Genomic DNA, 20,763 nt, shown 5'->3' with positions numbered 1-20,763 from the left:
ATCCACCTTTGCTGTACCACAGTTCTATCGCAGATGGTAGAGGAAAGCGGAGGAACCCGGAGTCCCTGCTGCCAGATCTGTCTCCTCATCAGAAGCCCATGTGTCTTCCCCAGACAGCAAATAGCAATTCTGACAGGTCACAGAGAAATTGAAGCTGGCTGCATACCTGGTTTGCATTCGGGAATCATCGCCTGGAAATCACAGCCCACTCGGATCATGCTGTCTGAAAGGAAGAGAAGAGGAAAGGATTAATACCGTACAGACTGCTCATATTCTCCATTCTTAGTACAGTCATAGATCACAGAACAACACAATTCATGAGTGCTCTATCATCCAGGAACAAGAGAAAAGAAAATGGCCACCTCAGATGTTCAAGGTTTGCAAGCGAAGGGTACAGCAATACTGGGTGGCAGACTGTGGCGAGCGGTGGAGCGGATAAGTCAGACGCTATATTGACTAGATAGCGACAAAACAGAAACAGTAGTGAGAAGGCTAATGTTGGGCCTAGAACGAGGTCTAGTAGAAGTTAAGCTTAAGAGGATAATGTGATGGGAGCTAAGAAAGTATTGTTAATTAAAAGAGGTGACAGCATAGTGTACAAGTTGTGGAGATGGTACACCCAAGAAGGGCATGGTCACAAGTGGATGGGAGGAAAGGTTTACAGATGTGGTAGAGCCAAGAAGGAAGTGTTTACTGTGAAGAGGAATGTAGCGCTAGGGGTGTGCGGTTAGGACAAGAAAGAGTGTTTATAAGTGGAGAGGAATTTAGGGTTAGAAGTCGGAGGACCAAAATGGGAAAAGGTATTGGTGGAGAGGAGAAGTGATCAAGATATGCTAGTGGAAGAGCGCAGGAAGAAACATTATTGGTGGAGAGAGGTGCAGCGCTAGAGGTATGGATGTGGTAGAGCTGAGATCATGGTGTTTAGTGGTGGAGAGAGGTTACAGACAAGGAAGTGGCAGAGCTGAAAGAGAAATACTTCCAGGTGGCGAGGAGAGTATTGGTGAGGCTTGTGTAGCTGAGCAAGAAGCAGCTGCACTATCAGTGCTGGTAAGCTGAGAGTGACTGGAGTGTTAAAGCTAGGTCAGTGGAGTAGAGCTGGGAAAGCAGTAAAGTGGGGTTATTTTTTTGAATATTTTTAAAGCAGAGCCTTATGCTCTGGGAGCAAGAGTGCTGAACCAAGCAAGAGAAAGTAAGAGAGAGTAGAATCAACTGTAGATTGGATCACTAGCAAAGCCTTTGTAAGGATCAGTAGTGGACAACGCATCTGCTGGAGAGAAATCAGAACTGTCTGAGCAGATGAGATTTTTGGGTTAATGGGGATAGGAGGCAGTCTTAGTTCCAGAATCTGGGGTCATGTACTCAGGTGACTTCTCTGTCTTATGTTCTGCATCTCTGAATCACAAGTGCTGCTAACAGGATTGGCCAGAGAGTGCCTTTCCAAGGTAGTCTGCTTTCTTTGTGGCAACTTCTTCAAGTGGAATGCGTTAAGACTTTTGGGGAAAGCCACGGAGCTTGACGCGAATAAGGGCGACATGACCTAGCTTTCTTGGACCTTCATCGGGTGAGTTGTATTAAGACTGCTTACAAGGGAATGAGGGTGGAGACCACGAGCCCACTTGGGCTAGTTGCCCGTTCTATGTTCAGGAAGAGAAGCGTTTGTACATTTAGGGTAAGTTGATGCCAAGCCACTTGTACCTTTTTGCTCAGTGCGTTTTGAATGCAGGCTGAGAGTCAATATGGTAGCCAGGGAATTTGACCCAGGGTGTGCAACTGATAGCAAAGGAAAATCTGTTCAGAAAGAGTTAGTTGCACTTGGGGATTGAACATGTTGTCTCTATGGGGGACAGATGGCAGACACCCACGTCTACAGAGAAGCAGGATTCAGGAAGTTAGTTGTTAGATGTCTTTGGCCAGCAACACCATGAGCAGTGTCTCGCTGGCCTATTGAAGTATGGTGAGTCCTTGTTTACAGGGCGATCCATGTTTAGACTGAAGATTATTGGGGATAGCATGGAGCCCTGTAGAACACTGCATGTGGGAAGAGGCTAGGGAGGGGCTTCTGGAAGGCTGCATCTGATGGAATTCAGTGAGATTTATTTGTGCCAGCTTAGAATGGGGTCCTATGCTGAGGTGGAAAGTGATTCATGAGGGGCTAATGGTCAAAAGAACCTACGTGCTCTGAGGACTAGCGAGCAATAGTTTAATTGTACAGTATTTATTGTGCATGGTCTTTTATCGAAACAGAACTGGTAACAGGTAGAGTAAGAACTACAGTAAGTCCTGTAAAAAGTAGTGTTTCAAATAGTACTACTACAGATGAACACTTCAGTGATGTGGCAATATGGTGAAGAGGGCAGCCAAGCAATTACCATTACAACCACCTTCGGACACATAGGGCGTAGGCTTGGCACATCGGGGGCCATTGCTGTTGCATCTGGCTCTGTATACGTGTAACAGTTGCACACCACCTCGGCTGGGCTTCAAGGTAGGCCTGCAGGGGAGGCCATATCTTGTGGCCGAGAGGTAGACAGCATTAATTCCCAGTAGGCCGTAAGTTGTTCCTGGCAGTACGCAGCATCACACAGCCAATCCTGACAGCGGGGTGTCTGTCCCCTAACCCAACACATCGCCACTCTGTGCTTCACCAGCACCAACAACAGCCCCACTAATGTCCTCTGTTCGGAGGGAACCTCCTTGACATATCCCAGGAGTGCAAATCTGGGGGACCCCGGCAACTCTAATTTGACTATTTCTTCCAGTGCACCCAGCACATTCATCCAGTATCTCTGTAATGTCTCACGGCTCCACACCAGATGCAGAAAATCCGCCGCCGGTGCTAAGCATCTGTCGCAGCTAGCATCCAGTCAGACACCCATCCTTTTAAGGCACCTCGGCGTATAATACAAGCGATGCAGAAATTTAAAATGTGTTAGGTGCAGTCTATAATTGGGGGAAGGCTTGCACATGTGTGCAAAGCAATATTGCCACACATCATCCGATAATGTCTCCCCTAGATCTACCTCCCACTGCGCCCTGGCTCCAGGTGTCGAAGGCACAATCGTTTGCATGCAACTATAAAAGCTTGCAATAAGGCCACGGGGAGAAGGGGATCTGTATGCCAGCTCCAGAGTACGGCTAACCGGGGGCACCTCAGGGAAGCCGGGGTATTTAGCCTGCATAAGCACCCTGATGCGTAAAAAAGTAAACAGATAAAGCGCAGTATCATGTGGTTCACCGAGCACAGCTTCTAGGGATACAAAAGAATCCTCCGGAAAGCAGGACCCCAGGGTCGTCATCCCCAAATCACGCAGATGCTCGCATATCCGTCCGCCCTCCAGTGTTCGCAGGTTCACAAAGTCCCGTAGCGGCAATGAGGGAGCAAATGGCTCCTCAGTCCCAGCCCGCCGCAGGAGCACCCGCCGGGCCCACGCTGTGCATGTTACTGTGTCAACGTTCCGTGTCCTTGATCTGGGTGGTCCATAGATCACCCCAGTAAGTCCATCAGGCCAGACAAAATCATATTCCGGAGCCAGATGTGGTAAATATTTAATGGGGTGCATCCAGAAATGCACAAAATGCACCTGTGCGCAGTTATAATAGAGTTCCAGCTCCGAAGCAGCCAGGCAGCCCAATTTGAATGTTTGTGTTAGCATTTCCCATGCGATTCTGGGCTGTTTACCGGCCCAGACCAGTGTTATAAGTAAGAACCTAAGTCACTTCAGGAAATTAGCCGTAAGCGTGAGAGGAATATTGGTGAACAGAGAGAAATTTTGGCAGGATTACCATCTTAGCAATGGCTATAAGGCCAGTCAGCGAGAGCGGAAGGGAGCGCCAAGCCGCTACCTTTTCCTCTATCCACGTATGGCCTTGCCATAGTTGACCGACCACAACTCATCCACTTCCCTGCTGATCCATATACCCAGGTAGCGCACCGGGCCATCAGCCCAGCTCAGGGGTATTTTGAGCGCTACAGTGTTGTAGCAGCTGACAGGGGCAGAACCACTGATTTGGACTGACCAAATCGTACGATCTTGTCTATTAGTATGTCAAGGTGAAGCTGTGGATCCTGTACATATAAAGCAACATCATCAGCATACATAGAGACCACAACCGGGCGTTGTCTAAACGCCAAGCCCCTGTGATTATGATGCGGTCTCAAGTGCACGGCAAGAGGCTCTTTCGCCACTGCAAATAGCAGTGGTGAGAGGGGGCAACCCTGTTGAGTTCCCCATGACACTGGGAAGGGATTTATCATTCCGTTAATTCTAAATCTTGCCACTGGAGCTGAATAGTATGGGCTCTGAAAAATTTGCAATATCAGTGAAGTCACACCAGTTTTGTAGGAATTATTCTACATTTTGTAGTTGAATTCCACCATTCCACCATCTCTTTGGGGACATACTGTATTTATTGGTTCAGGAATTTGAAAGGTCTTCGAGCTAACTATGATGAACAAACCATATTTATTGCCATTTTTGCTCAGATTTTTTGTTAGTTTCTCAAAGCCACACACAATCCGAAATGCTGCCCACCTCCCTGCAAAAATGCAGAAGCTAGATAGAACATGTCCGAGTAAATCTTTATAGTATCTAAGGTCATGGAATCCTCCACTGAGTTTGAAAGAGGACTTAACAGAGGAAAACCTCTACCAGAAAAATAGAAAAAAGTTTTAAAGCCTTTTATTTTTTTACTGTGACATTTCATAGCAGGGTGCTAGGAGATTCAAGGAAAAATACTTTGTTGTTGCCTGCTTCAGCGATTTACCACCTGAACTTCTCCTTTGGAACCTAACGTTTACACACTGTAGGGAAAGAGCAGAATTCTTCAGACTCTTTAGAATCTCAGTGTCATGATGGAGTGGTCTCCGTTAAAAAAAAAAACACTGGCAGAGTTGAGGAGTATACTGAAAAAGGAGGTTCAGGGAGATTAATGGTCCAGTGTACAGTCTCCCAAGTATTATCAGTCTCAAAACCAGAGTACAATGTTCCAAATAAAAACGAAAGGGAAACCTAAATATTAGGAGCAAGAGCCCTCACACATCCGAACGGATGTCATGCTTCATCTGTTCGGATGTGTGAGGGCTCTTGCTCCTAATATTTAGGTTTCCCTGTTGTTTTTATTTGGAACAGTGTACTCTGATTTTCAGTATTGAGGAGTAGCAATGTTTAGCGATCTAGCAACAAGGACGCCATTTGCGCTTTCCAATAAAGAGGGTTTTTCTGAATGTTGGATGTAATCGGAGAGATCGAGGATTTATGAGCATTAAGAAATGTTCGAGGTTGTCTAGCCACCGGCCTTGCCAGTAGTGTCCTGAAAAAACATAGTTTGCCCAAAGAGGACAAAGGAATAGGTTATGTAGATATCAACGACATCCTATGTAGTTCTGAGGCAAAAGCCTAGTTGAGACTCCCTGTAAGGGTCACCTGTAAGATTGGGCACTATATTAAGTGCTGGATCCACAAGGGCAACCTGAACAATCAGTGTGGGGTGAAGGAAGGCAGCATTTGAAGGCATTGCCAAAAATATCATACGGACCTCTTATAAGTAGCTCACACCAAACGCAACATTGTCTCTTGGCACTCAAAGGAAACATGTTAATTTTGCTCAACTCAGTTATGAGGGTTTCGGAATCCTCCGAAATATTCATGTTATCAGTGGGCAGTATTATTTGCGGGGGTTGGAGGGGGAGTTCACACAGAATATTTGTTTCTGTCCCAGTTCTATTGTTCGTTGCATTTTCGAATTTGAGCTTCATAGTTTTCAGTATTTTATCCAGTGAACTCTGAACCAGAGACCACCCACGTCCCAGCTCTGGGATGCTACCAGACAGCCCGCACAGGTGGGTGTCCCCGAATCAACAGATTGCAACCAATCTATTTTGTCAGCAAGAAACGAAAACTAACAAATCATTTTTTTAAGGGCAGCCTATTAATGCGTGGCACAGCATTATAGACCACAATATCACTATAATAGCTTTAAAAATCTGTCGTCATTACAAGTCAATAAAATACACCAGAACTGTTGAAACCAAGTTCCCAGTTGAAGGTGGGCCCTAGCTAGCGGACCGCATTAAGGGTAGAATGGCCCTGCAATTCATTGGTCTGTTGGACTATTGTGTTGGTGCTTCTCTGCACAGAACCACTTTGTGGCCAGTCACCCTCCAGCTAGGACAAAGTTCTAGCTGAAGTCCTGTCTAGGTGCTTAACTGACTTCTGAAGAGATTTTATTTAATTATTTGTGTAGCGCTTCAAGGCCACAAAACACCAGTTCCCAGGCGCCATTTGAGTGTGCGTGGTTGATAGGGTGCTGGATGTAATTTGTCCTTTATGGGAGGATGTGGGCGAGAGTCACTCTACTTTAGACACGGTATGGCAAATATGTTGCTAAATGTATGAGAATAAACACCGTTTTGCATTCCTACCCTTCTGTTCTATTGTGTGTATCACACAGTATGGATTGGAAAAGACCGGTTTTAAGGCTCTTCGAAATTCTAGGTGATTGCCAAGTATTATTCTTGCAGGAATTAAGAATCAAAGGCTTAAGTTCCTAAAAGCGAAGGAACTTCTGCCAATTCACAGCTTGGTGATACAGAAGCAAACCCCATCTCAGGGGCTAGTCAAGGGGCCATTTTCGCCCCTGGGACTGCGGACGTTGCCTGAATGTTGGACAAGTGATGGTGGAGGAATTGATGCAGTGAACCCGGAGAGAAACTAGACAGAACTGCGGGTGAGTCAGTCATTGAGTAATGATCCTGTTCGACAGGCTTCCTCTCCAACACCAACAAAGCCGAGATAACCCCAGGGTGAACTAGTGTCCTCAATGGATCGTGGTCTTGTGCGGATACCACCTTGTGTGCTCTGAGAGTATGGAAACGCAGGGGCTCCCCAGAACAGCAGCTTCGACCGCACCCCATCTTGTATCGAATCCTCCCAAATCTTTTTGGCAGAGTCAAGTTATGTTACCCTGGAAGCTTTTAATAGAAGCTGTAAGTGTACAGTCCAAGAAGAACTTTTTTGTCCCGTGGGTAGCGCAGTGTCATTTAAATGTTCCCCTTTACCATCACCACTACCAACAGATTCATCAACACGCAAAACAGTGGGCACCAATACATTTGGCCTGCAATAGCCCCCGTTTTGAGCCATGGCTCCATAGAAGTACGGTGTTATGGGCACAGCCACTGGAATTATGTGGCAGGGGAGAGCCAAATTATGCGGCAGGATTGACTAAATTATGCATCAAAAGGCGGCAAATAATGCAGCATAACGCAGCCCATTTTTAGTAGTAGTACTTCATTATTCTGTCATATGTACACTTGTTACCACTGTCTGGGCATTGGTTGCACCTCCTTAGTACCAGTCTTACAGCCAAATGTAGCAATAAGCAACAGACTGGTGACCAGTCCACCTTGGCAGAGGGCCTACCACTGCGCTGTATGATGCGTCGCTGGATTTTCAGCAACTTTTCTAGCGTTTGAGCTTTAAACATTTTGTTAATATGTGCATATTCTGCGGCAGATGACGGATTATGTGCAAATGGGGCAAATCTATTATCATGTGAAAAACGCTGTGGCCGCACAATCACATAAATCCAGTGGTCCTGGCTATAGGGGTATGAAATAAAGGCAACTGCAGCTGTACACTTTTTAAAAACTTGTCATTGAAGTAAATCTAGCAGCTCAACCATGAACTGCGAGTGGGGAGAGTTTCTGGGGCACCAGCTGACCTTGGAAAAAGGTTATCTTGTGACCAGTTCGAAACGTTAACTGTCCCACACCAATATTAATTTTCCCTCCCGGGAACCTAACTGTTCTTCTTTCTAGTGTTCATCTGTGGGACCTTAAATGCTCTGAGCTGTTGTGAATTGAGTTGGACCTGAACTTTGATGGTATGCTGGGCTAGCAAAGCTCGCTCTTCTGTAGAAATTCAGGGACAAGACGTGAAACTTAAACCTAGTAGCATTACAAAAGTCCTAAACCATCCAAAATTACTTAAAATAGCAACCCTATGGCCTTACATTGAGTTGTATTTTGGCTCTATTAACAGCCAATAAAATGGGTGGGGTACCATCTACTCACCTAGGGCATTTTGGAGTTTTATCATTGTGCTTTGCTGCTCATTGTTCTACTGTTATAATACACAGACACTCCTTTTCCAAGTCCTGTCTCTGCTGGCAAATTAATCTTCTTTACTTGCGATTAACTAATATGTTCTGCTACATCTGAGCCCAAGCCCCTAACAACGACCTGAAATAAGCCTTGACTGTTCAGCCACTCACAGTGAAGGTACCTACGGGAATCCTGGCTAAACCTTGCAAGTAACAGGCTACAGAACAACGGAACGCCGAGGAGAAACAACAGTACCAACACTGAAAATGCTCTGCTCCCTGCCACACACATGGCCTGTAGCACAGGCCTGAAAAAGAACCAAGGCACACGAAATATTGGGCAGTGGAATACCAAATTATGCGGCACTGCCGACTCAAGTGTTCAGCATTTCCCTATTTTTATTTGAACACGCTGATGCCAGAGGGATTCAGCATCTACGCAAAGAGAGCGTTTTTAAGGAAACTCTACACATTTACCAGATCCTTTTGAAACATTTATTCCCAAATAATGCACGAAAGCACATGAACATAATTACTTTACCATTATTCCTTCTAAGCAAGTCATTTATTTATGTTAATTAAAACAATTTCCAACATGATGCAATCTAGTACGACATCAGGAAATAATAAAATTGGTTGTTGAACAGAAAACGTAAAAGTACATGAGTAAATGTGACAGGGTGGCTAACACTGGGTGTCCGCAGTTAGACTTTACCGGAATAAAGTGTTTAGGGTGTTTATTTCATTAAAGTGTTGATAAGGGCTGTATTCTACTTGAAAGAAGAAGACAGGATAATGGGCTGAGAGTTTTAAGCACTCCCAGAGTGAGGCTCTGTGCAACTAACATATTGTACTCAGCAGAAATAGTGGTTGCTACACGTGCATACTTCAGGCAGCAAAAGGCATGCCTCCTATATTCTGTGCAGCCCAGTTAGATTGTAGATCTAGTGTCCAGTATTGGTTTTGCCCTGAATGCACACTACTGGCCTCTAGAAGTCGCTCTTTCCATTAATAAACAGCCTTGTACTACAGCAGTTTACATTTCTCGTGTACAATTCAAGCGACTCGCCAGAGGTACTTTAACATTCAAGACACTAGAACTAACAAGTAAAATGGGACTTTTCTGTACTCTGAGAACACTCCTAATCTAACTGATTTGGTAACAGTGTATGAGGACATTAACATCCACAAATACGGAAGTGAAACGTCATGACGAAGCGGTACACCTCCTCTGTCAGAGCTATTTTGAAATACAGCAAGGCCCATATTTATATTTTTAACAGTGCATTTGCGTCATTTTTTGACGCAAAAGCGGCGCAAACTTACAAAATACAATTGGGCCCATATAAACATGGGCCAAAGTTTTTACGTTTTAGAAAAAAACTATTTCCAGGCGATTAAATGGGTACTAGGCCTAAAATCACACCTTCTTATCTGCTGAATACTGGAATATCACAACCGAATCTCGAAAGGTGGCCAGTTAGCCATTGCAAAATGTTTGCCAGTGTCACATGTCAAATGTATCTATAGTGTTTTATTACCTTCGAATCAATCTGAGCGAGAAATGCATATGGAACCAGAAAAGTATGCAGCAGAGGGTGGAATATGTGGCAAGTGCGGTAAACCACTAACTACACAGAAATAAAATGTTACGACCCTAAAATCATGCTTTTTTCAGTGGTCCTGGCAATAAATAGGCAAAAGGTCCTAGGTTACCGGTGAGTCCTTGTCTAGAGAGTTGTGTCATGTGCTAGTGTACTATATCTAACTTAAGGGGTCACAACCGGAGCACTGTGTCCAGTTTTTACTGCCTCATCTGCAGCAATGTGGGCACCTCTGAAAGCCACATTTGGAGCACTGCACCCAGCCACGAGACAATGGTTGAAAGAGATAGGAGAGAACGGCGCACGTTATGTTTTTAGAAAAGACGAGAAGTTCGTTTCTGACAGAATCCACCTCTGTCCCCAATCCTTTGAGGACGAAGTTGCCAGCAGGAGTTTCAGCCCTTGCCCTGCGTGGAGAGGGTTCAATGGACATCGTTATATATTAGGAAGTCCGAATCTAGTGTTGTGCTTCAAAGGGTAAAAACGGTACACTGCACAGTGATCGGGAAAATGCAGTCTCTACCATTTCCGGGGCAGGAAGAGGACATGCCAGCCACGCGAAACGGGAAAGAACTTTGAAGGACCGCGAGATGCCTCAAACAGCACTAGGGAAATGCAAACTATCCAAGGCACTTAGCATTACTGGAAATGAACCCTTCTTGTCCTGTTGCAGAGGGTTCATATTTCAGTAACACCTAATGGATACAGCGGCTGTCACCAAAACCCCACAAGCACATGGATCAAAAAAGATGGGGGAAACCCAATGATATCTTCCTTCTGTGAGACACCGGAGGATGGAAATCAGGCCGCCTGAACCATAATCCATACATTCATGTCCTCTCTCTATACCCTGATCACACGCCTGGCTACCTGGAGGACTTTCCAAACCTAGGCATTGTAAAGGCAAGAGCCTCTCTGACCCAGACATTCTTCTTTCCACTGATTCACGCGCTTCCTGACTTATTTTAGTCAAGTGTCACCTGAGGGTCCTGAACAATGTTCCATCGCAGTAATATTTTATTAGCCTCCGAGTTATTATATCCCAGACATCCTGTAATCTGGATGATATCACAGGTTGGTGCCCTCCACCCAACGCCATCTGCTCTGAGCATCTGCTGATAAAGGCACGACAATATCCTTCCAAAGTGGACTGGCATCTTCTGAAGGTAGAATGGTACTGCTTGTAATTTATAAAATATATTTTAAAAAAAAGCCTAATCACTGCAGACTACAGATTCACCTTCCAGAAAGATAAAAATCACTACGGCTAGAATGAAGACTAAATCCTACTACAACAGCTGCAATCCTAGTCACACCGTGTGACACAGACAGAAGTCATATTCCGTGACTCATACCTCGCGGAAGCAGCACTCATGCATAGAACATTGGTCAAAGCCAAAGAATACTTAGATGAAACACTGGCAACCATTCGGAGATGGCACATATAGATTAGATGCAAACGGAGAAAACTGTAAAGAGCTTACCAACTACACCATTGACAAGAAAGAGTAATGTTTTCCGCTAAGACTGCTATGAGAATATACAAAAAGGGATTCAACCAAACACCCTTTTTTGGAAGATCATGATTGTATACCTTCCAGACCTTCATATGCGGATGCCTGTAGCACCTTCTCAGTGCAGATTCAGAGGACCACATAGGAGTGTTTAATTCCCCAAAGAAAGAACAAGAGCCAAAACAAAAGCTCTCCAGAAGCCAGAAAAAATAACCCTCCGCTGCTGGTCATCTACTGGGTTGCTCTACATTTTCAAGATTCTGATAACAGCTATCAGAGACTAATACTGACTAGTGCAATAAAACTCCCCCACAGGAAACTTTACACTAGCATCAAGGTGCAAATATTTATTTTGCAAAGTGATCTGAAATTAATTCCCCACTAGCCACCAACACACTATCTTCTAGCTGGAGGAGCAGGAATACCATTCAGACAAATAAAAAGGTGCCGCTTTCTTGAAACCTTCCACCAAACCCAAATCTGAAGGACTCTTTTCTTTAACTTGTGAGACCTATGGCAAAGGGAGATATTTTATCTTCCTTCTTGCCAGAGACAGGGTAACAAGCTAAAGGTCTGTGGGGCATGTTTAAAACTAGGCACTAATGGAGTCTGTGGAACACCCCTTTACTTCAGTTCTAAGACAGGAAAAAGTAGTCCTTTTTTCCATGAATGATAAAAATTGAGTCTTTTCAGGAGATAAACCCAGAAGTGTATTTCTCAAGCATTCGTATCCGGTCTCCTTCTAGTAACTTCCTTGCAGGTCCCACCGGCTGGCCTTCAGCTGAGTGGATACAAGCAGCACAGAATATAGCCGCTCTCATTGGGACAGAAAGAGGATCTACATATATCCGTTTCCAAAATTTAACTTTCCGTTTCCTTACTAAGGATCAGACATATTCTGGAATGCCTCCCAAGTCAACAGCATCAAGCTCACAAGAAATCCAAGTACAGGGAAAGAATCTCGGGAGTTAAAGCTGCTTCGTTTATGGCTACAGGAATCCAATTTTATTCGCTAAACCTCAGTCTAGAACATACCTAACCGATTTAAGCCTACATTCAGAGTTTCACGGACTAGTTAATGGTGTTGATAAAGGGAGTGAGTTAACAGCCTCAGCATGAGTCTTAGATTCATGGTTTTACCAAATGCCTGTGGATATATATGCCCTGGGACATAGATTAGCCACAGCAACCATTCTAAATGAGTTTGCTTGACTTCTCATAAGTTTCTAGAAGCTGAGCTTCTGTAGGCAACCAATGACGGCCTGTAGGCATCCGTCTTTTCGACTTTCGCTACCTGATTCAAGGTGGAAAATTGCTGAGCAGGGTGATGAACAAAGATTTGCAACCGAAAATCTTTTACCCACAAAACATCAAGTGCCACAATCTCTCTTCTCACTCTTGATCCTGGGCAGCATGGTTAAGACAGCTGCGAGGTAACATTGGACTTAAAGGAGTCCTGGAAAATGCAGTTTGATCAGATGAAGGTCAGAGATTGCACAGAAAAGGTGAAATATGCAAATAAAGGCGTTGCTAAATCTGTGAGCATTCTTCCGTTTCAAGCGAGCAGCCCCCCATAGTCTACATCTTGTCTTTAGGGATTAAAATATTCAATTAGGTCAGACTAAACTTTATATCTCTTTGAAAAACAAACAGTTTTTCAATTATAGAATTATTTGGCCGAGCAAGAAAAAAATTCATTACAAAAACGGTACAGTGAAAATAATTTGTCAAGATAAAAATGGTAACATAACCAGTTTTCTCTCGGAATCCACTTCTAAATTAATGGCACACGTGTAGTGTACTATATTTGTTGAGAAAGGTTGGTTGTCATCTAGATTTGCGAATAAACGGCTAAATCTACCAGCTACGGTGCAGCGAGTATGTGATCTGCGGCCCTGAGCATGTACGTATTTACAGTCGTCGCTTTCGGTTGAGGCTGCCCACATTGGCACTCTCTCTCTCGGTACCTTACAGAAAACTAATTAGGGTCCGCCTTTTCAACACATTTTCCCTTTTTAGGGTCGAGCCTGCGTTGCATGCGCTCGCGCATGCGTATCGCAGCGAGACTCTTTAGTGTTCAGAAAAGGGCTCGGAGCCCTGTCAACATCACGTCAGTGTTTTTTATTGGTTCATGGGCTTGCCTAATAAAATCTGCTTGCTTTCATTAGTCGAAGGCACGCATAAGTCAAGCCCTCCTCGAGCGCAGCGACCAAGTACAGAAAACATGCGAGGCTCGCTGTTTTCCATCGGGCTTGTGGACTTCTTTTTCTCTAATTTACGAGCGCGATCTCGCTTAGCAGAAGTTGAGCGCTTTACATAGTTAACTGTACTTTTTCCGGTTACGTATATAAAAGCACTTTTGCCCGATAGGTGAAAAGTCGGGTTAGGAGTTTACAACGCTATCAGCTCTAACATGAGCAAACGCGAGACCCGTTGCATTGCAAATGCTTGTTCTATTCCTGCTCTCTGACTGCAGGGCCTGGAATATGCCTGCTCCGTGTGGGTGCTCTGCCTGTCCAGCCTCTGGCTGTCCCCAACTCTCTTTTGCCTCCATTAAATGTTCCTCACCCCAATGGCTCGTACTCTGCCTGGCCTCTGGTTGCCTCAGCAGCCTCGCCTGCCTGTCCTCTGACTGTCCATTTGTTTTCTGCAAGGACCATGACTGCCCCTGCCGGCCCATCGATAGACTTCTTGTCCCCTTCTGCTTCTGCCTATCCACTGCCTGCCATGGAAGCGATGGGGGCAGCCGGGTGACTTACCACTACAACCCGGGTGTGGGGGAGCAGGCCTTCGACTGCTCTCTCCTGCTTGGTAGAATGGCCTCTTCTACTCCAGAGGTGGGCAAGTGAAGAAATTAGCATGAGAGTTGAACCAGAGCCAACCCAAACTCTGGCTTGGCTCTAAGGGTCCAGACACGTAACTGATTTAATCATGCAGCAAACGTTGTATAAAAATATGATAGTCGCTTTAAAATTAAAACAATTACATTTCAGTGACACCTTCGTAAAACAGACTTAAGGACAACATCGTTGAAAGGCATCTATGGAAAGTCGTTGTTTATTAACATTTATGTAGCTATTTTCGTGTCCCCCACCCTGATGATAATAATGTCACTGCTGTTCTAAGAGACAAGTCACTTATCATTTGCATCCTTCATATAACCTGGATTCTTATCATGGAGAAACGCTTTTGTACGCTGGCTTAAGCACGCTTCTAGGTACAGACAGCTAGGCACTGCCTTCCCTGGTCTCTTGAGAGTGTTCTGTCTGTCCTCAGTGCCTGTTACACACACACTTTACTGTCCTTGCACTGCAATGTAGTCCCCTTCAGTGCCAAGACTGTGAAGCTAATCTCTAATTTCGTTTAATTTATTTATGTGATTTGTCAATTTTTAGTTTTTATTTGACAAACATATGCATGCCGCACAATCTGCAGGTGTCATGCAGCCCAACGGAAAATAATCTCAGCTGTCCGTCAAATGAGGCCTCGTACCCTCACTTACAATATCAAAGGCACCGTAGGCCTGTACCCTTACATCTCCGGCGACCACTTTGTGCTCACAATGACCCTCTCCCGTCACAGCTCCACTGCAAGCTCACGAACTCATCTAACTGCTCTGGGGCATGCAGTGCTTAATTTGTGCTTGTTGTTTCCGGTGCTCACTTATTTTTGAGGGCCGGCGCTTAGACTTCTGCCTCAAGCATTCGCTGCGAGCAAAAAACACGTTTGGGAAAGGCGGAGGAAGAGAAAACGAAAAAGGGTCATGACAAGAGAAAGCAGAAAGCAGCAGGTGTGAGCTGAAGGGGCAGGGAGTGGCTTTAATGGATTGAGGAGGTTAGAGATGGCATCGAGGTTATGCTGCCTCAGTATTCCGTGTTCGCAGAATTAATTGCAGCAGCCGCATGTTGATGAGGAGGGCTTTGAGCACCGGCACCTTTTTATTTACAAATTAAGCACTGGGGGCATGCCCAAACGCACTGGTCGCTGCAGGCAGAACTCTGACATAGGCACGCTTCTAAGTACAAACGGGCTACGCAGTGTATTTTGATCCTACCACCTTGTCTGGTCTCTTGGCAGTGTTTGGTCTGTCTCAGTACCTGTTACACACACACACACACACACTTTACTGTCCTTGCACAACAGTTTAGTCCTCTTCTGTGCCAGGACTGTTAGGCCAATCTTTTATCAGGTGTCAATTATTAGTTTTTTGCCCATAGGTGAAGAATGCTACTCAATGTTAGTCTTCTTCCCTTGTAGTGCAAGATCTGGTGATCACACATCAATGCCACATAATGCTGGTATGGATATTGTACAAAGCCGTGATCTGAGGAGTACATGAGCGGCATAAGAAAAATCCATAGAAATGGGTTCATACAATCTGCAATGCTGTTTCTTGTGAGTAGTGCCCCCCCAATCACAGAGGTGCCGTCCATAATATGGAGTATTATTTATGTCTGAGTAATTTTGCATTATTTTTTTCACATAGGAACACATAGGGACAGCATGTGGTACTGCACCCTTTCCCTGCTTCGTGCATATTAGAACATTAAGGGGGTCATTCTGACCCTGGCAGTAAATACCGCCAGGGCGGAGGTTGGCGGTAGCACCGCCAACAGGCTGGCGGTGCACCGCCGGGCATTCTGACCGCGGCGGTACAGCCCATGGGAATCCGCCATGGCGGCGCAGCTTGCTGCGCCGCCATGGGGATTCTGACACCGCATACCGCCATCCTGTTCCTGGCGGTTCGCCCGCCAGGAACAGGATGGCGGTATGGGGTGCCGTGGGGCCCCAATGGCATGGGCACTGCAGGGGCCCCCGTAAGAGGACCCCACAAAGAATTTCAGTGTCTGCTGTGCAGACACTGAAATTCGAGACGGGTGCAACTGCACCCGTCGCACCTTCCCACTCTGCTGGCTCCATTCTGAGCCGGCGTCCTCGTGGGAAGGGTGTTTCCCGCTGGGCTGGCGGGCGGACTTTCGGCGGTCGCCCGCCAGCCCAGTGGGAAACCCAGAATGACCGCCGCGGTCTTTTGACCGCGGTACGGTCTTCTGGCGGTTCCCGCCTGGCGGGCGGAGCTTAGAATCACCCCCTAAATGTTGCAGGTTTTTTTTTTTTTAGCCAGCATATTATAAGCGAAAAAGCGTTAATGTAACCGTGTTTTTCCTGCTTACATTTCACATGCTTTACTTAATCTTGCATTCTCTAAGAGCGTTTGCTTTTTACAGGATATTACTTCTTGTGTTTTTTTCTCAGCCAGCATATTACTCTTGTATCCCTCCCTCATAACCTATTTCCCATTTTCTGTTTCTCCAGTGCTGCCTGGTCATACGAATGGTAACAGTGTTATGCACATATCATCACTTCACTGCATACAAGAAACGAAAATAAAAGTGAAAAAATGCCTATTTCCCACGCCAAGAGCTGCAACTTTCACAATTGCGAGACCAATTGCATTGCAAATGCTTGTTGTATGTTACAGACAGACCAATTGTTTGTTAGTGTGTATGGAGTGCTCCAGTAGGGAACATTTGAGTTTTCACTAAAGTTATTGTCTGTCTTCACTCTTAGCAACTAGGTAACTATGAAACAGGGCAATGCTAGGCTTCCACGAGTAATCTCAGTACAATTATGTGAATAATGATCACCAGAGAATCTTACAAAAAATAGCTGAAACTGAAATAGAAGATGGTGATAGTCCCAACAGCTTTTTTGCCTGCCGCCTCATTTTTCTTACCTTATTTTTGCTGGTATTACAACTCTGTGCACTTTACAACTGCTAACCAGTGATAGAGTGTTTGTGTTCTCCCATAAACATGGTAATATTGAGTTATCCCCAATTGGCATAGTTAATTAACTTATATGTCCCTAGTAAAGTAGTACTATGGGAACACAGGGCCTGTAAATTAAATGCTACTAGTGGGCCTGCAGCACTGATTATGCCACGCACATAGGTGGCACCTTAACCATGTCTCCGGCCTGCCACTGCAAGGCATGCATGTGCAGTTTTATACTGCCATGTTGACCTGGCAAAATGACCCTTTTGCTAGGCCCAAGCCTTCCATTTTTATGCATACAACTCACCCCCACGATAGGCTCTTCACAAGCATAAGGGCAGGGCGCGATGTAGTTAAAAAAAATCATCATATACTTTTACGTTTTACATGCCCCAGTAGTGAAAAACTCCCAGAGCTCTTTTTTCAGTACTGCAAGGCCTATCTTTCCCATAGGATAACATTGGGATTACCATCTTATTACATCTTATAAGTGTAATTCCCAATTGTGAAAAGAGAGACTTCAAGTTTGGTGTCCCTGGAAACAAATTTAAAATCCAAACTTATGGTGAAGTCGGATTTTAAATTGCACTTCTGAAAATCCCACTTTTAGAAAGTTTGCATTTTTGGGAATGCAGCCGCCAGGTAGGTCACAGGGTTCAGACCTTTGCTTCAAATAAAGCGACGATAATCCATTGGTAAGCATTTTCCCATGGAGCCCCATCTCTAACAGAGGAGGGTCCTCATCTATCTAGACTGTTCTATGCATAGCTCTTTGAGTAAGTTAACTCAAAATTTCTTTCACAAATCCCCCTATACAATTTGGTATGCAGTATAGCTTAGGAGACGTTCTTTTTTTTGGGGTCCTAATGAAACGCCATTTGATCCGTAGGGACTTCTTAGGCGTGAAACATGTGGACCTAGTGGTTGAAGGAAGACTTTTCTTTCACCCTTTTGTGTTGGTAGAGTGGCGGAACATTATCTCCATTCCACTCCCTTATGTTTTTACCCTTGACCAAGATCCTTTATGATCAATAAAATACAGGTTTTTGAGGTTCACAAGCCAATTTTAGTTTCTCTTTCTTCAGCTCCTCTCCAACTGTAGGTTCAAATTCACTCATACATTCTTACACCACGGCACGCACTAGAATTTAAGATCTCCGGCAAAGAGCCCCCTTGTGGGGCCCATCAGATATTGCAGCACCAGTCTGACCAGGAGCAAACCCTTTGATGAAGCACTACATCCAATGGATGTGTGTGGGCTCTTGCTTCTATTTTTAGAAGTGCCTAGTGGATCCTTGCCTTTTCTTGTGAACAGTGTACCTTTTTGATTTGCATTACTAGTAGGGAGGCTGTACACTGGATCATATAATCTCCCTGGCCCTCTTATGGTTAGATAGATTTTCTTACTTTAGCCATTTGGTACCTACTGCCTGTCTGTGAGCATATGTCTAGGGTGGGGGACAGCTAGGCTTGGTGTATTCCGTCTAGAAAGTCACACACAATGGGAGCTTAGGTGTGACTTGATGGGTCCTCCTGGCAGGATGGGAGGGAGGAGCTGGGCCGAACCTCACTTAAACCTGAATAGGCTATGTCCTGTCGTCCCCACTCAAAAGGCTCCATACCCCCTTGTAGTGAGTCTGGAGACAAGACAGGAAGGGCAGGACCTGTGTGCACTTCAAACGCTGTTCCCTGAAGTCTCCTCTAAGGCCCAACTGGGTACAAGTACTGGGCCTCTGACACCACCACTTCAGTACACTTCGGGATAGATGAATACTGTGCCAGGAAGAAGGACTGATGTGCTGCTGAAGGAATGCCACTCAGCTGAACTGCTGTTTTTCTGAACTCCAACCTTGCTGTGTTGCCCTGCTGCCTAATGTTCCCCTGCCTGGGTGAGAAAGACTGGACCTGCATCACTTAAACCCAGAGTGACTCCAAGGGCTAGCTGGCTGGCTTCCTGAGCTGAAGTCTAAGGGACACAAAAGACTTCCAACCATCATGCTTCTGCACCTGAACTCTGCCATCTGCGAGTCTATCCTGAAAAGTGGTGCCACCGCAGTTCTCAATCCTTGAAAGCTGGCCTAAGGTGCCTTCATAGCAGAACTGTTGCATTCCCTACCAAGTGCCACCCCGAGCAGAACCGATGCATCTCCTTGTCTGAGCAGCACATCCTCGAGCAAAACCGACTCACTGGATTGGACCCATCACAACAGACTCGCATTGCCACTGCAATCCGCATCTTAGGTTCGACACATCGCCTTCTGAACCGCTACTGTGCAACTTAATACCTAGGGCAAGCTCCACGCATCCCCTGTCAACAGGGGCCTCGAGGAGGACGCCGAAACTCTGCATCACACCTTCACCATTCATCTGAACAGATGCATCATCTCAACTGCGCGATGCATCTTCAACACCGGCCTTTGCACTGCAAGGCCCCATCGACAGGATCATAAACGTCAACACACCAGGACATCCCACCACAGCTTTGCCGTATCTCGGAACCGATGCATCACCTCAGCTGCGTGACGCATCTTCGTTGCAGTTCTGTCCACCACTCCACCCAAGATTTAGGTACTTTGGTTCAGTGGACCTGACTGGATCCATATAGCCAGTCCACTCCATTACAGTTAGCCTGAACATCTGACTTGTCCCGGTCCGGTGTGGCCAGTTATATCCCTAATACCACTTTCTGCTTCTTGGCACTACTTTTACTTACAACTTTGAAACGCAATCTCTCCGGTTCTACTTATTGGATTTTTGTCATCTTGGTCTTATGTCCTTTATTAAATTCAGATCTATTGTTCTAACCTGGTGTGGATTTTTTTTTACTGTTTAGTGTTGCACAAATACTTTACGCATTGCCTCTACGTTAAACCTAACTGCTCGGTGCCAATCTACAAGAGGGTGAATGCAGGTTAATTTAGGGTTTGCTTGTGCCTTATCCTGACTTACGATTATGACTGCTGCTTGGCCAGGACTTTCACCCCAGTCAAATAAAAACCCAATTTTTAACAGTAGGGAATGAGCAAACATTTGGGTCAAATTGGCACTCCCCACCACTGGGATTTCAAGAATTATATTTCCTTCTCTCTCATTGCAGATTTTTGGATACGCAGCATGATTTGTGAATCCTCCTTATTCTGAACAACTGGCTGTCACAATAAAATTACTATTGTGGCCACCATTACCCAGCGCTGTGCACTAAGCACTGTGCTGGATAAATTAAAAACAAAAACAAAAAATGCCTAAAGGAGCAGTGTGATTCTATCCTTATCGTGAGACCAAAATAAATAAATGGTGAAAAAGATAGTGCACTACTGCTGTACTTGGCCAATGGGCAAGCGGGTGATGGCGCACTCTGCAAGTTGGACCAAAGGCCAGGTGCATGTGGCTTGCCCCCTCTGTAGATGACCCAAGTCTGTATGCAGAGGGGGAGCTAGCTTCCTGGGGAGAGTTATGCTGGGTCTTGCCAGAAGCCAAGTGTTGCATCCCAACTCCACTATACATAGTAAAGGCCATGCACAGTGGGTGGTGACTGACTATAGGCAGTTGTTACAAGGGCGCATCCACAGGATGCAAAGAACTTTTGCATGTGGTATATGATTAAAAAGATGCTGGAAAGAAGCAAATGTTAATGTGCTATAACTAAGACTAACAATAACTTCACTCTACCATCATTTTTTTTAAGGTTTCTTTTTTTTATTTTTTTAAAGCGGATGAGGGAAGCAACACAGTGGGAGGTGAGTAGTGGAGAAATACAAGGAGAATAGA

General features: G+C 45.2%; 1 protein-coding gene across 9 annotated transcripts in view; it reads right to left on the bottom strand.

Moving 5' to 3' along the window:
• Positions 1–20,763, bottom strand: part of RCOR2 (REST corepressor 2) — a 164,576-nt gene that overhangs the window by 106,701 nt on the left and 37,112 nt on the right. For all 9 annotated transcript variants that reach the window (XM_069207125.1, XM_069207121.1, XM_069207120.1 and 6 more), the window contains exon 3: positions 167–223. In XM_069207125.1, coding sequence (XP_069063226.1) covers positions 167–223 — 57 coding nt within the window. The remainder of the gene's footprint in view (positions 1–166; positions 224–20,763) is intronic.

Source organism: Pleurodeles waltl, chromosome 9, assembly GCF_031143425.1.
Source record: "Pleurodeles waltl isolate 20211129_DDA chromosome 9, aPleWal1.hap1.20221129, whole genome shotgun sequence".
NCBI lineage: Eukaryota > Metazoa > Chordata > Amphibia > Caudata > Salamandridae > Pleurodeles > Pleurodeles waltl.
The sequence above is the reverse complement of the archived record's forward strand: the minus strand, read 5'-3'. Positions and strand labels throughout refer to the sequence as shown.